The 15317-nt window shown below is 42.0% G+C and overlaps 1 protein-coding gene across 5 annotated transcripts in view; it reads right to left on the reverse strand.

Moving 5' to 3' along the window:
- Tex9 (testis expressed 9) overlaps positions 1 to 15317 on the reverse strand; it is a 75493-nt gene that overhangs the window by 27232 nt on the left and 32944 nt on the right. For 3 of the 5 annotated variants that reach the window (XM_040739907.1, XM_040739908.1, XM_040739910.1), the window contains exons 3-5: positions 6397 to 6476; positions 2719 to 2782; positions 935 to 1014 (exon numbers count right to left, since the gene is read on the reverse strand). In XM_040739907.1, coding sequence (XP_040595841.1) covers positions 935 to 1014; positions 2719 to 2782; positions 6397 to 6476 — 224 coding nt within the window. Of the gene's footprint in view, positions 1 to 934; positions 1015 to 2718; positions 2783 to 6375; positions 6477 to 6579; positions 7315 to 15317 lie in introns of those variants that run through there. The other 2 variants (XM_040739909.1, XM_040739911.1) reach the window with 2 other exon arrangements.

Raw genomic sequence — 15317 nt, forward strand, 5'->3', positions numbered from 1 at the left:
AAAGGTATTAGCTTCTTGAGAGCAGAGTCAGGCCTGTTTAGTCACCAATGTACCTGCGGTCCTCTGAATGTTGAGAAACAAGCTTCAGAAAGAACTGTAGACTTACCGGCTGGTGGTGCTTGAGAGACAGAGGCAGGCGGATCTCTGTGAGTTTGAGCTCAGCCTTCTATAAAGCTACAAAGAGAAACCCTGTCTCAAAAAATAAAAAAAAAGCAAAAAGAAAACAAACAAAAACTGTAGACTCCATTGTGAAATGAACAAAAACTGTAGACTGTTGTGAAACGTAATGCTCACTGGAACCAAGAAGAGAATCCCACTGAACAGAAGCTGTGGGTGTGACTAGAGTTTTGTTTTGTAACGCTTGAAACAGCTGAGTTCTCAGAAGACAAAGGCACAGAATGGCCTGCTTGGGGTCCTCACTGTCTTTGCTGCACTAAAACAATTTTACTCACATAAAACCCAGACTTCTGTTAAATGTATTACTAATATTTTATGGTTGTTTAATTTCTTGATGTGCCAAAAATGTACAAGAAGTCAAAAACTAACATGTGTATCTATACTAATTTATCACTACCAAATCTTCACACATAACTTTAAAAGAGAGGCGGTAGAGTATATGAGAAAAGGTCTAGAAATCTCTTACACTGCTGTGGTGGGAACCTCAGAGAAACTACTCTGTTTGACCTTTGCCCAGCACTGACCTTCCCTAAGCTATAGTTTTTCAAATAAAGACCATAATATCTATTCACTTGGAGAGTTACATGAGATACAACAGGTAAGAACTTGCCTTGTATCTGATTAGTAAGGCCCTAATTACAATTTTACATATTACACTCTTCCCTGAACTATACTTTAACATTTGTTAAAAGATTTTATACATTAGAGTTGTATAGGGAAAGAATGAAAGTCACGTTTGAGAGCTGAAGTCACGTACCTCGTACTGTAGCCGTCTTCCTCTCTGCATGAGGTAACTATTGTCGAAAAAGGCCGAGCTCGTACTTCTTGCTGATCTCTCTGGTTAAACAGGATAAGCCATGAATACTCAAGATAACACTCACTGAGTCTAGTTTTTGTTTATTTGTTTGGTTTTGTTTTTAGATTTATTTTATCATGTATACTTGCATGCCAGAAGAGGGCATCAGATCTTATTACAGATGGTTGTGAGTCACCCTGTGGTTACTGGGAATTGAACTCAGGACCTCAGTGCTCTTAACCCCAGAGCCATTTCTCCAGCCCCTCATAGAGTCTAGCTTAACACCTCTCTAAACACTCATTATTTCAGAGCTGTCTGAGGTCTCTAAGATATCAGAAATGCTACACAGTAATAAATAAATTCTGATTATGGTTTTGCTTCTCTTTTGTTCCACTGTAAAAAAAATCACTTCTAAGATAAAAATATAAGAATACTAAATCCCTCATATTCTTTACATTCCTTAGTCTGTGTGAGGCATTGGAAATAAAAACTCTGGTGAGGAGTTATTAAATAACAAAAGAGAGTAAATGCAAACTGAAGATAGCAGAAGTACATTCCACTAGCTTCTGGAGAAGAAAGGTGCCTTCTGCCTTCCAAATCCCCTCAGCAATTTATTCGGTTCTTTCTGGAGTGAAAATAAAGGTTCTCCTTAGGGGACTCCTTAAGCATATATGAAATGCACTTCTCATTCTACTATGACAAGCTGTCCTTCTGTACAAATGCTTTCCTTCTCTTTAGAAACTGGCAAAACTGTAAAATGAAATTAAAATATTTCCAGTAAGATATTTAATTGCAAATACAACTAGCAGATCTGTAATTAATAGCTACTAAGTGAAATGTAGTGCTACATTTCTTAATCCTCAACTAATAAATAATTATGGATTTATATGCAGCATCAAAATAAAATATTGAGTGAAGAAATGGCTCAGTGAAGAATTAATATCACCTACTATTCTTGTAGAGGACCCATGTTTGTTTGCCAGCACCCATGTCAGGAAGCTCACAGCCAATCACCTGTAACTCCAGTTCCAGGGTATCTGACATCTCCGGTGGGTTTCATGTGTGCCAGTGCGTGCACACAAAAACACACAGATACAAACACACACTTAAAAAATAATAAAATCTCACTAGAATTTCCCATTTTTGGATTAAAGACAGAATCAGTGAAGTCAGGACAGTAACTGTGAAGTGTGAAGCAGCTACCTGACTGCTCTAGGAAGGTTGTACATCTGGTGAATTAGCATTGGGAACACTGGTGCTTATGAAGCAATGCTTAGAAAATGAATGCCCAGTCTGATACTGGAAAGGAGACTGATGCTCACATACATGGGCTGGTGAAATGACCTCACATTATTCCTGGCTCTGTGACTTATTCTAGCCCCTAGAACCTCAGTTATATGCAACTACAAAGTGTAGGAAACAGCTTAGCATGAGAATCTCGATGTCTGTCTTCACTACTCAGTTTTCATCTTGAGCCCTGAATTTTAACTCTACTGAATTTTTGGTATGAGTTTAACCACATCTCAAATATTTTGGTACTAGACAAGATTACTCATATTAATGTTCTTTTTGAGTACATGATTGAGCATCTAAACAGAAATCACTTTTATCGCACACATTCATGTGTAGCTTGTCACTCATTTAGCTGATCATTAATGCTTTGGGCATTTCTTATATGCATGCTACGCATTAAATTTGAAGTTAAAATATTAGCACTTACATGGAAAAACTGTACATCTACTTACTATTGCTTCGTCAGCTTGTCTAACCAGATCAGCAGTTTTTGCCTCCAATTCTGCATTTAAACGCCTAAAAAGTAGAAAATAAAGTAATACTTGAATAATACTCAAATTCTAACAATAATAATAATAATTAAGTTTTGACAATTGCATTATAATCAGTGTACGCCATAGCACACACACGTTTCTAGTCTAAAATGAACACAGCTATTAGCACCGCCTCTTCCCACCTCTGGTAGGAATGTAAACACTGCCCTGCCTTTCCATGGTCTGTTACTCACATCTTCCATGAAGTAAGTCATCTGATTAGTGAATTAGGCAAGAGCAAACTGGGTGGTCATCCTGATTATCCTACTTCTGGAGAACACAGGTTCTAACCCTGCATCTTTAGAGACAGGTGGGCCCTGCCTCCTGATGACCAGAGTGACCAGGGTCAGGGAGGCCAGCCTGGGCTGGGTGTTACTATGTTTGGGGAGTCAGCTCACAACTCAGCCATACACTCAGTATCAATATCACCAGAAATGTGGGATTTCTTTGGCCTCCATTTGCAATCTAGCAAAAAGCATGACTATTACTTCATCCAATTAAGCCTACAAGAATGATTATAAGGAAAATGTTTTAAAGGGGAAAAGTTAAGTTCACTAACATCGTTCAACCTTTTCATTTTTAATATTCCCTTCTAATTATTATCTGCAGCACACACACAAACGTTTGTATTCTCCTAGAAACAGGAAAGAAATACATTTATTTCCCCATAGTCAGCACCTTAACTAACTTCACAACAGTCCAGGGAGCACAGTTAGCCTAGTGCACTAAACTCTAGTCCTGTCTACATTTGCCTTGCAATGATTCACATTATGATACACACCTTTTTCTCCTACTGAAAGATCCCATTTCCAAACAGTATTGGCTTTTCTGAAGTTGTAGCAAAGAGTTCTCAAGGAGACTCACTGAGGGACTTTTCCCCATTTGTTACACGATTCAGAAGTAAAAGGAACCCCTACTCCCTACCCTAAGGAGGACTGGGTGGACAGCACCACATCCTTTCTTTCTTTTTTCTTTTTTGGTTTTTCGAGACAGGGTTTCTCTGTATTGTTTTGGAGCCTGTCCTGGAACTCACTCGGTAGACCAGGATTGGAACTCACAGAGATCCACCTGCCTCTGCCTCCCAAGTGCTGGGATTAAAGGTGTGCGCCACCACTGCCCAGCCACTACATCCTTTCTTAAAGCAGTCTAACCTTTAAGAAATACATTCATATTTTAAGATTACTTGGTTAAGATGAAAGTATCTAAGAAACACATTTATTATATTTAAAGTAACCTTTAACTTTTTCTTAGAATTTATCAGGAGGACTTAACTTAAAATGAAACTTTAAGTCAACGCAGGTCAACCAAGCCTATTTTTCTACCCTGAATCCACCAAAATGAGAAATAAAATGCAACTATAGAAATAATCACCAAGTTCAAACTCAGGGGAAATACCATAGTACTAAAAAGGGCTCAAAATTCTAAGTGAGAGCCACAAAGAGGAAAAGAAACCAAAACAGCCTAGAGGCTGGACGTGAATGCACTGAAAGACAAGAACTATGAAACAGACTCCACCCCCAGCCTCAGGTGAGGGACAGCCAGCAAGGTGGAGAGACCACCACGTACACACAGAGGAATGTTCCAGATTCATCTTGTCCAGATGGTTCAGAGACACCGCACCAACTTTCATAGTGTAGAAGGTAAGCTAAGCGAGCAGGGGAAGTTCAAGGCCAAGTCTATCTTTTTATTTAGAATATGAGGACTCTGAAAACAGACCATGCTGAAGACGACTTTAAAGGAAAAAACAAATCACACAAGCCACCAAGGGAGAGTAGGAAGGAACAAAAAAACGGGAGGAGAGATTTATACTAGAAAAAGAAAAAATTTTAATCAGAACTCTAATTTGAAAAAAGGACAGAAGGAGCAAGAACAAAGACAGTAAGGTCTGAAAATGATCTGTCCCCCATGCTTGGCTCCCAGCTAGAGGCACTGCTTTGTGAGGTGTGGCTTCTGGAGGCAGGACACTGGGGAGGTCTTTGAGGCCTATAGTCCCGCATCACTTTCTGCCTGAACTCTTTTTCTTGATCCACCAAGGTATTGTGCCTGCCATAAACTCCTCTGACACATTCATCTCATCCTGAATTAAATGTGGAGAAATTTTTTGATAGGAATCAGAGCAAACAACTTTTTTAAAGCCTGCTTTAACAGGAATCTGCCCGAACCCTGGAGCAAACCTCAAATATAATGGTGAATTATTAAAAGTGAGCTCCTCAGAATCACAGCTACACTAAGGAGGCTCATGGTTACTTTTGTATTCCACCTTGCATTATCACAAACAGGGGAAAGCAGGTGCACAGGAAACAAAAACGGAGAAAAACTATCGTAATTAGCAGATGGTGGTGTCCACCAGAATCCACAGGGCTCTACAGCATGAGAGCTGCGTAATGCTGAAGATCTGCACACTGCTTACACACACATCTTGTGTTTAAATGCTTTCAATTCAAAAGTTGTTGCTGGGCAGTGGTGAAACCTTTAATCCCAGCACTTGGGAGGCAGAGGCAGGTGGATCTCTGTGAGTTCAAGGCCAACCTGGTCTACAGAGCTAGTTTTAGGGCAGCAACAGTTACACAAAGAAAGCTTGTCTGGAAAAAAAAATGAAAACACAAACAAAGGTTAGGATATACTTTAATAAGGGTACATCAAATGGCAAATAAAGCAGACATGCTCTCCATCCTGGTGGAGTTTAGAGTCCAGAAGAGGCAGAATATAAGAAAGTAAATTATGGTGGTGCAAGCCTTTAATTCCAGCACTCTGAATGCAGAGGCAGGAGGATCTCTGTGAGTTCAGGGCCAGACTAGAGGGAGTTCCAGGACAGCCAGGGCTATGTACAGAGAACCTGTTTCAGGTTAAAAATAAGTAAATATTTAAAAAGCTATCGAGTGAGTTTATTTAACAGAATATGTTAATTAAAAAAACACTCAACAAGTAGGGTCCTGTTTAGCATGGTCTAAGGCCCCTCCGGGCTTTATGGTCCAAAGGCAGGTGATTTCCCTCAAGAAAAGAGAAGGGAGGAAAGAAAAACCCGAGTCCCTTGTGACTGGAGAGCTCCGTACTTTATACGTGAGAGAGGGGCAGAAGGCTAAATGAAAAGAGCCAGAGCTGCCAAAGCTTTCCAAGTGCTACAGGAAAAAAAAAAAAAAAAAAAAAAAAAAAAGCAGTTCTAAGCCAGTGCAGCGAAAGATAAACTGAAAATAAAAGGGTTGCTCTGGCTACTGCGAGCAACCTGGGGATGAGGGGCGGAGAATTTGAAGCCTGTGTTTTCAGGAGCACCGTCACTGCCGGAGAACAAGGCAAGGGTTCATTTAGACGGCAAGTCTCTAAGAAGTTTGCACAAAGTACACTCAAGTAATTTGAGAATCCTCAACATCGTCTTCTCTGGGACCTCCACTCTTGGTGGCGATTCCTTTGCTCCAAGTGACCCCTCCTGCTGCCCAACACGGTTTTTGGACTACTTTTTTGCCTTTACAATTATCTTCTCAGACTGCCGCGCTGAAATACCAAGGCTAAGAGCAGATGATGAAGGAGGGGGTCCCCAGATGCAGCGACCCGGCAGGAAAGGCACCCCAGTAACCTCACAGGGACATGAGTGATCCTCACTTGTACTCTTGCTCGCGGGCCAGGAGGTCGCGTCCAGCTGCAAGCTGCCCGCGTGACTGAGTATCTGCAGCACGGCGTCTCTGCAGACAGAATTGCAGAACTCAAGTTCAAGGGAGTCTGAAGTTCATTCCGCCTGCCCGCCCCGCAGCCCAGGCACCGGGTCAGGTGTCGGGCGGAACTCACCGGCACTCCCACACTTCGCCCAGCCATCTTTCTAGCCTGGTGCGATGCGGTTGCCATGGTAACGACGTCTTCTCGCGAGAGTTCCCATGTCTCGGGCAACCTCCCGCCAGAAAGCAGACTCCTTTAGGTCTCCACCTAGTACTGCCCCTGCGTGGGCTCTGACCTGCTTGCGATTCCGAGGCTGCAGGGAACCCACCGAGACTAACTAACGCTTTAACTCGGGTTACAGCCCTCGGCCTGGAGGTAAAAAGGTTTCTGACCCCACCATGCAGAGACAAGCGCATATAAGCCTCTATCGGAGGTGTTTCTCCAGCCCACTAGGCCAATCCGACTCACCGTGATTTTTGTTAAAATGGATTTTTCAGTACAGGTCTGCAGTTCTGGTTCTACCATTTGTTAACACCACGGCTTAGAGCACAGGCTGTCAGTGTCAGCACGAGTTTGTGTTCAGACATACCACCCATGATCTAAGCTACTTCCTCTGCCAGACGGGACTAAGAATAGAGTCACCATCACCGAGTAACTGAGAAGTAAATGAGCTCATGCTTAGAATCCTGCCTGCAACACAGGCCAACGATTACGATTGTTTGGGGGGTAAAAATGAGAGACCAGAAATAAGCTTCACAATCAGCTGACATAAGGATGCCAAGGTCATTCAAGGAGAAGAGAGTGTTCTGCAACAATGGAACGCAACTGCATGTCCACACACAAAAGAGTAACTCCAGCAAGTATTTCACACTAGATACAAAAAGGAATTCAAAATCATAGCTAAATGAGAAACTGTCTATAAGCAACATGTGTGTGACTTCCCGAGGTGGAATTAACAGAGTTTTTACTATGCCCCCAGAAGGATAAGCAACAAAAGAAAAACAAACTAGACATCATCAAAGCAAGATACCATAAAACAAAACCCCCAAACCACAGTAGAACATTTGGAAATTTATCTGATAGACCAATGTCCTCAGCATGTAAATAATTGTCAGAATACAAAAAATAAAAATAAAAAATACCAAAGGGACTTTTATAGGTGTTTATCCAAAGAAAATATACAAATAACGAAATATATAGAAAGATACTCAGTACTGTTGGTCTTCTGGTAAAGGAAACCAAAACTACAATGAGACACCCTCTCATACCACAAAGGTCACTGTAATAAAAAGGAGACAGGAACAAATGAAGGAGGGTATGGAGATATTTGAGCCTTATACGGTTTAGCGGTGATGTAAATAAAGATCATACAGAATCTGGGTAAATAACCTGGCAATTCCTTTCAAATTTATACAGTTATCCCATAATCCAGCAATGCACAACTTGATGTGGTGGTTTGGACAAGAAATGCCACCCCCCTCCATGGGCTCACTGTGTGAATACATGGTCCCTTGTTGGAGCTGTTTGGGGGACATTAGGAACCTCCATGAGCTATGGTTTGCTGGGGGAAGCGTGTCACTGGGGATAGACTTTGAGAGTCCCTAGCCTCAGCACACTTCCAGTCCCTTGTATGGGCTTTATGTCTGCAGTTCACGGTGTAAACTCTCAGCTTCCTGCTCTGGCTACCCACTGCCATGCCCCAGTCACTAAAGCTTCTCTTTCTGAACTCATTAGCCAAAACAAACACTTCTATAAGTTGCCTTTGGTCATGGCGTTTTCTCACAACAACAGAAAGATAACTAATCCAATATATATATATACCAAATAATAATAATAAATGACTTTCCAAAAGTTATATATGAAGTGCATAGAAACATTATTCATGATAACAAAAAGCGAAAAATACCTAAATTATCAGAAGCTGATGAACAGATAAAACAATCTAGTTATATAACAGAGTATTATTTTTTTAAAGATTTATTATGTATAAAATGATCTGCCTGTATGTACACCTGCACACCAGAAGAGGGCACCAAATCTCATTACAGATGGTTGTGAGTCACCAAACTGTTGCTGGGAATTGAATTCAGTACCTCTGGAAGAACAATCAGTACTCTTAACCTCTGAGCGATCTTTCCAGCCCTCTTATTGGATTATTATTAATCAACAAAAATGAACAAAATCTCTGATACCTGCTGCAATATAGAGGAACCTTGGCAACATTAAACTAAGCAAAAGAAACTATTAAAAACTCACACCATATTATGTAACTCCATTTACTAAAGACCAAGAGTATATGATTTTATCACAATGTGACAAAATGACTATAAAGTGGCCAGAATTGCCAAATTCATAAATAATGAAAGTAGATTAATGGTTGCCTAAGCCTGGCAGAATGCAAAAGGGTAGAAGGGTTTGTAGAATACAAAAATACTTTAAAATATGTTATAGTGGCCAAGTATAGTGTCGCACACCTTTAATCCCAGCACTCCGGAGGCAGAGGCAGGCAGATCTCTGTGAGTTCGAGGCCAGGCTGGACCGACAGCCTCCAAAACAATACAAAGAAACCCTGTCTCGTAAAACCAAAAAAAAAAAAAAAAAAAACAAGCTCCAGGACAGGTTCTAAAGCTACACAGAGAAACCATGTCTCCAAAACACACACACACACACACACACAGTGTTGGTGGGACAACCCCCTAAATATATTAAAAGTCAGTGAATAGTACACTTTATGTGGTGTGAATGGTAAATACATGAAATAAATCAAGATGTTAAATTCTAAAACTTTTAAAATAAATTATTTTAAAGTTCAGAGGCTAGAGAAATACAGACCATGCTAACATTAACCAAAGTTAAGCTGTAGTATCAAATTCATTTCAACCCAAGATGATTTCAGAATAATTATTAAGAACAAAGAGGAATGTTACATAAAGAAGTTCAATTCTTGGAGAAGATATACTAATCCTTAGTATGCATTTGCCTAACATAGAAGTGTCAGGTGCAGTTAGCATGACTGCATACTGCAAGAAACAGTCACACCAGTACTGCAAAGGGCAACTTCAACATGCCCCTTTCAGTAACTGACAGGTTACATGGTACAACACCGGTAAGGACATAGGTATCCTAATCAGTATTAACAGCTTAAGCTAATCAACATTTATAGAAAACTCCATCCAAAATCAGTAGAATACCCCCCTTCAAGAAGCCATAAGGATTCACAGATATGGATACATTCTGGGCCAGAAAATACACTTGAAGGGAATAAAAATTCTGGGCTACTTTAACAAGTACTCCTAACTGGTGGCTGAATACAACTCAAATGTCTGGTAGTCCTAGGAGTAAGACATTTGAAAATCCTGATGTTGGCAGAGCCATGTTCCTTTCCAAGCCTGGAAGTGGGGAGTAACCTTTGCCTCCCTCTGATTTCTAAAGGTGGCTCTTGCTGATTGGCTCTTTCTTCTGCTGGAGACACCCTGGTTCACATTCCTAATCCCAACCGAGTTTCCTTGAGTAGAAGTTTGATTTTTAGACAGCTGGGGCAGATGTCCCACTGCTTGTATGCAAGGGTCTTCCAACCATTCTCATGCCCCATGTGTTAATCAGGTATCTTAGTCAGGGTTTCTAACTGCTGGAGAGACACCATGACCATGGCAACTCTTTTTTTTCCCTTTCCCCCTCTGTGTATCTGCATGAGATCACATTGACCTCCTTGCCCACCTCTTGGGTGTTTATTGCAATCCCAAAGCCAGGTGAAACCTGAGTCAGGCTCTCAGGTGACACATTAGCTGTGGTGACAGACCTGTGATGGAGGCAATAGACCATGCAAGATGTTTCTTTCCACAGACAGCTGCCATAGTAGTTCCAAAGCCCATGTGCTCATTTGGGGAGCCTCTGGGGGTAACATTCAAGTTTGTTTTTTTTTTTTTTACTTTTTCTTTAGACTAGAAACAATCTTGTTTCACATGTCAATCCCAGGTCCCCCAGTCCCCCACCCAATCTCCACTCCAATCCCCAGGGAGGGTGAGACCCTCCATGGTGGATCTCCAGTAACTTTCATTTCATCTAGGCCAGGGCCTAGGCCCTCCCCCAAGAGTCCGGGTTGAGAAATCCTCCCATATTGTGACATGGGCACTCAAAGTCTATTTGTATACCAGGGATTAAGTACTACCCATGGCCCCATAGATTACCTAGGCCTCCTTACTGACACCCACATTCAGGGGGTCTGGGTCAGTCCCATGCTTTCCATACAGACATCAATCTGGGGTCCAAGATCTCCCCCTTGTTCAGGTCAACTGTTTCTATGGGTTAAATCAGCCCAGTCTTAACTCCTTTGCCCAACAGTTCTCTCTTTCTGACACTGGATTCCAGGAGTTCAGTTCAGTGTTTGTCTGTGGGTATCTGCCTCTGCTTTCATCAGTTGCTGGATGAAGGTTCTTTTCCTAGACTCTCTGGGAGTGAGATTGCATGCTGCACTCCCCTGATTCATTTCTAAATTCCATCAATGAGTGAGTACATACCATGTTTCTCTTTTTGTGACTGGGTTACCTCACTCAAGATGGTTTCTTCTAGTGCCATCCATTTGCCTGCAAATTTCAAGATTCCACTGATTTTTTTTCCACTGAATAGTACTCCATTGTGTAAATGTACTGAATTTTCTCTATTCACTCTTCAGTTGAGGGGTATCTAGGTTTCTTCCAGGTTCTGGCTATTACAAATAATGCTGCTATGAACACAGTAGAACAGATGTCTTTGTTGTATGAATGCCTAAAAGTGGAATTGCTGGGTCTTGTGGTAGACTGATTCCCATTTTCCTGAAGAATCTCCATACTGATTTCCAAAGTGGCTGTAAAAGTCGGCACTCCCACCAGCAATGGAGGAGTGTTCCCTTTTCTCCACATCCTCTCCAGCATAAACTGTCATTGGAGTTTTTGATTTTAGTCATTCTGACAGGAGTGAGATGGTATCTCAGAGTTGTTTTGATTTGCATTTCCCGGATGGCTAAGGATGTTGAGCACTTTCTCAAGTGTCTCTCAGCCATTTTAGACTCCTCTACTGAGAATTCTCTATTTAGTTCTGTACCCTACTTTTTGATTGAATCCTTTGGTGTTTTGGAGACTTGCTTCTTGAGTTCCTTGTAAATTTTGGAGATCAGCTCTCTGTCAGATGTGGGGTTAGTGAGTATCTTTTCCCAATCTGTGGGCTGCCTTTTTGTCTTTCTGTGTCCTTAGCCTTACAGAAGCTTTTTAGTTTCAGGAGGTCCCATTTGTTAATTGTTGATCTTAGTGTCTGTGCTACTGGAGAGTTATGTTCAAGGGTGCCTCCCACTTACTCTTCTAACAGGTTCATTGTGGCTGGATTTATGTTGAGGTCTTTGATCCATTTGGACTTAAGTTTTGTGCATGGCAATAGATATGGATCTATCCGCATTCTTCTACATGCCAGCATCCAGTTATGCCAGCACCATTTGTTAAAGATGCTTTCTTTTTTCCATTGTATATTTTTTAGCTTCTTTGTCAAAAAATCAGATGTTCATACATATATGGGTTAATATCAGGGTGTTCAATTCAGTTCCATTGGTCTACCTGTCTATCTGACCATGGCCATGGCAACTCTTATATGGAAAACATTTAATTGGGCTGGGTACAGTTTCAAAAGTTAGGTCCATTATGATTATGAAGGGGAGCATGGCAGCTTCCAGGCAGGCAGACATGATACTGGGGTAGTTGCTGAGAGTCCTATATCTTGCAGGTAATGGGAGGTCAACTGTCACACTAGGCAGTATCCTGATCACAGAAAACATAAAAGTTCACATCCACAAGCCAGGCGGTGGTGGCTCACGCCTTTAATCCCAGCACTCGGGAAGCAGAGGTAGTCAGATCTCTGTGAGTTCGAGACCAGCCTGGTCTACAAGAGTTAGTTTCAGGACAGGTTCCAAAGTCACAGAGAAACCCAGTCTTGAAAAACAAAACAAAAAACCCCAAAAACAAAAAACTTCACACCCACAGTGACATACATCTTCCAACAAGGCCATACCCATTCCAAAAAAAAACTTCCTAATAGCGCCACTCCCTGTGAGATTATGGGGGCCCAATACATTCAAACTACCTCTTTCTTTTCCCACATTTTTTGCATGTATATTGTTGGGAGCTGCAAAGTACCACGCCTATAAGATGGCGCCAGTTTCTGCATTCTGCCAGCCCGATGGCGAGTGCTCTCAGTAAGTAAACAACTCCTTATTGGGAGTAAGGCCACGTACCCTTCTAGATCTGCTTGGTGACAACCTATCCTAGCGTGCCACCTGGATGTAGTTGATTGGCTATCGCTGAGTATATTAAGCTCTGACTTCCTGGGGGGAGGCCACTCCCTGTAAGCAAGTTTCCCGAATAAACTGTGAGAAGAAGATTCCTTGTTGCCGAGTCATTCTTGCTGGTCAAGGGTGGTCGTGACAGTATATGTTATATGTATTTGTTTTTATACATGTTTCCATATGTGTAGGCAAACATGTAGGTGTCTGTGCACTTGGATACACATGTATATAGAGGCCCAAGGCTGTCAGGAACCATCCTCCTTCACCTTATTCACTGAAGCAGGGACTTTCAATCAAACCCAGAGCTTGCTGATATAGCTCATCTTGCTAGTCAACTTGCCCTGGGGAACCTGTCTCTGCTTTCTGAGGCTTTGAGGTTTCCTATGCTTGGATACCTGTTACCTGCAAGATGCAGGACTCTAAGCTACTGCTCCAGCACCACATCTGCCTGCACGCTACCATGCTCCCCTTCATGATGATAAATAGAACTGAACCTCTGAAACTGTAAGCAAGCCCCAATTAAATAGGCTACTACACCCACCCAGCATTTACGTGAGTTCTGCAACAGAGTTCAAGCAGAGGGACTTTTTGTTAAGAGGAAAGGATTGTAAAAAGGGGATACTGGCCTCCGGGACAGGAGCATCAGGACAGAGGAAAGAAAGGAGGAGAAGGAGGAGAAGGAGGGAGAGAGGAAGGGAGAGAGGAAGGGAGAGAGGAAGGGAGAGAGGGGGAGAGAGAGGGAGAGCAGACAGAAAGAGGGAGAGAAAGAGATAGAGGGATGGGAGGTGGGCAGGGCCCTTTTAAAAGGGAACATAGTGAATAGGCACAGGTGATGCTCTTAGTGGCAGCAGCTCTTGTCAGAATTCCAAAGGCAGGCCAGCACAGATGCCTAACATTAACAAAAGGAAGGGGGGAGGGGGAGAGAGAGAGGGAGAGAGAGGGGGAGGGAGAGGAGGAGGGGAGAGGGAGAGGGCGAGGGCGAGGGCGAGGGAGAGGGAGAGATGTAATTGACTCACTCAGTCAGATTCTGGATAGTTCCATGGTGGCCATCTATAGGCCAGAGAGCTACAGAAACTAGCAGACCAAGAAGGTTTAGAAACCATTGAAACTCCTGAGATACTGGTGTGAGTTCAAGTTCAAAGGTGATGAAGCTGGTCCTCTAGCGATGCCTGCAACCAAGTCCAGGTTCACTCAGAAGGAATCAAGCTTGCACTCATCCACTGGCTAGCTAACTCCTGCTTTTTAAAAATTTCATCCCTACTGCCAGAATACTGCACAATGCCACCCCAACTCAGGGTGGATTTTAGCCCTCCATTTGCTGATTTATTTACCAGATGCTTTTGAAAACACCCTCATAAACTCAATGTGAAAAACTACCTGACTCTACCTAGAGAGTGTTTTCCTTATTCATAGAATTTTTGGGGGGCTTTTGAGACAGGGGTTCTCTGTGTAGCTTTGGAGCCTGTCCTAGGACTTGCTCTGTAGACCACAACTCACATAAATCGGCCTGTCTGTGTCTCCCAAGTGCTGGGATTAAAGGTGTGTGCCACCACTGCCTGGCTCATAGAAACTTTTTAAAATGTTTTTTATTTTATGCATATGAATGTTTTGCCTGCATGTATGTAGGTGCACCTGATGTATGTATGTACAGTGCCTACAGAAGCCAGAAGCGGGCACTGGGTCACCTGGAGCTTGGGTTATAGTTGGATGTGAGCTTCCTGATGTGGGTGCTGGGCAGAGTCTGGGTGCTGCTAAGAGGCTTAACTGCTGAGCCCTCTTCCTAGCCTCACACCATGAAACTTTTAACAGAAATGCCTCCAGAAGGAGGAGACAAGGAGAAGAAAGCAAGCAAGCAGAGTGGCTCGGCCACTGTAATAATTTTGGTGCTATCTCAAATAATTTTTTGTAAAGATGTAACACAAATAAAATAAACCATGATTAGCCATAATAATTTCATATAGCTCACACAAACAACATGAAGGAAACAAGTTGGTAAGGCCTTAAAATGGCTGATTTGACAATTATGTGCTTGGTATTCATGACAGTGAAACAGTCCTAGAGATATGCATACATTTGTATTAATATACTCTGTTCATTTAAAAATGGACTATCATGTACCAAACGTTTTTCTAGATACAAAGATCTATGGCACAGTAACTAGTCCCCGGGCATGTACATTCTAGTTAGAAAAAGGAAAAGAGGCATTAATGAATGATGTCATTTTCAAGTTTCATGGAAAACTAAATTAGATGGGTAGACTGTTAGGTACTTACAATTAGAAAAATCATTTGTTGCTGTGGTCACCATGTGGGTGCTGGTAATCCAACTCAGGACTTTTGGAAAAGCAGTTAGTTATCTTAATTGCAGAACCATCTCTTTAACTCCAAAACATATTTCTATCATTACATAAACATATGCCCTTCCACAAGATATGATCTAATTTTCAAAAACCACTAGCTTTTACTCCAGTAGCTTATAACTGCTTCTTCATCTCCATCTTCATCTTTACTTCTCTCTATGTCACAGAGTAGACAGAACTCGGGGGATATATTCCAACCCAGCC

The sequence above is a fragment of the Mesocricetus auratus genome, unplaced genomic scaffold (assembly GCF_017639785.1).
Source record: "Mesocricetus auratus isolate SY011 unplaced genomic scaffold, BCM_Maur_2.0 Super-Scaffold_100691, whole genome shotgun sequence".
NCBI classification, from domain to species: Eukaryota; Metazoa; Chordata; class Mammalia; order Rodentia; family Cricetidae; genus Mesocricetus; species Mesocricetus auratus.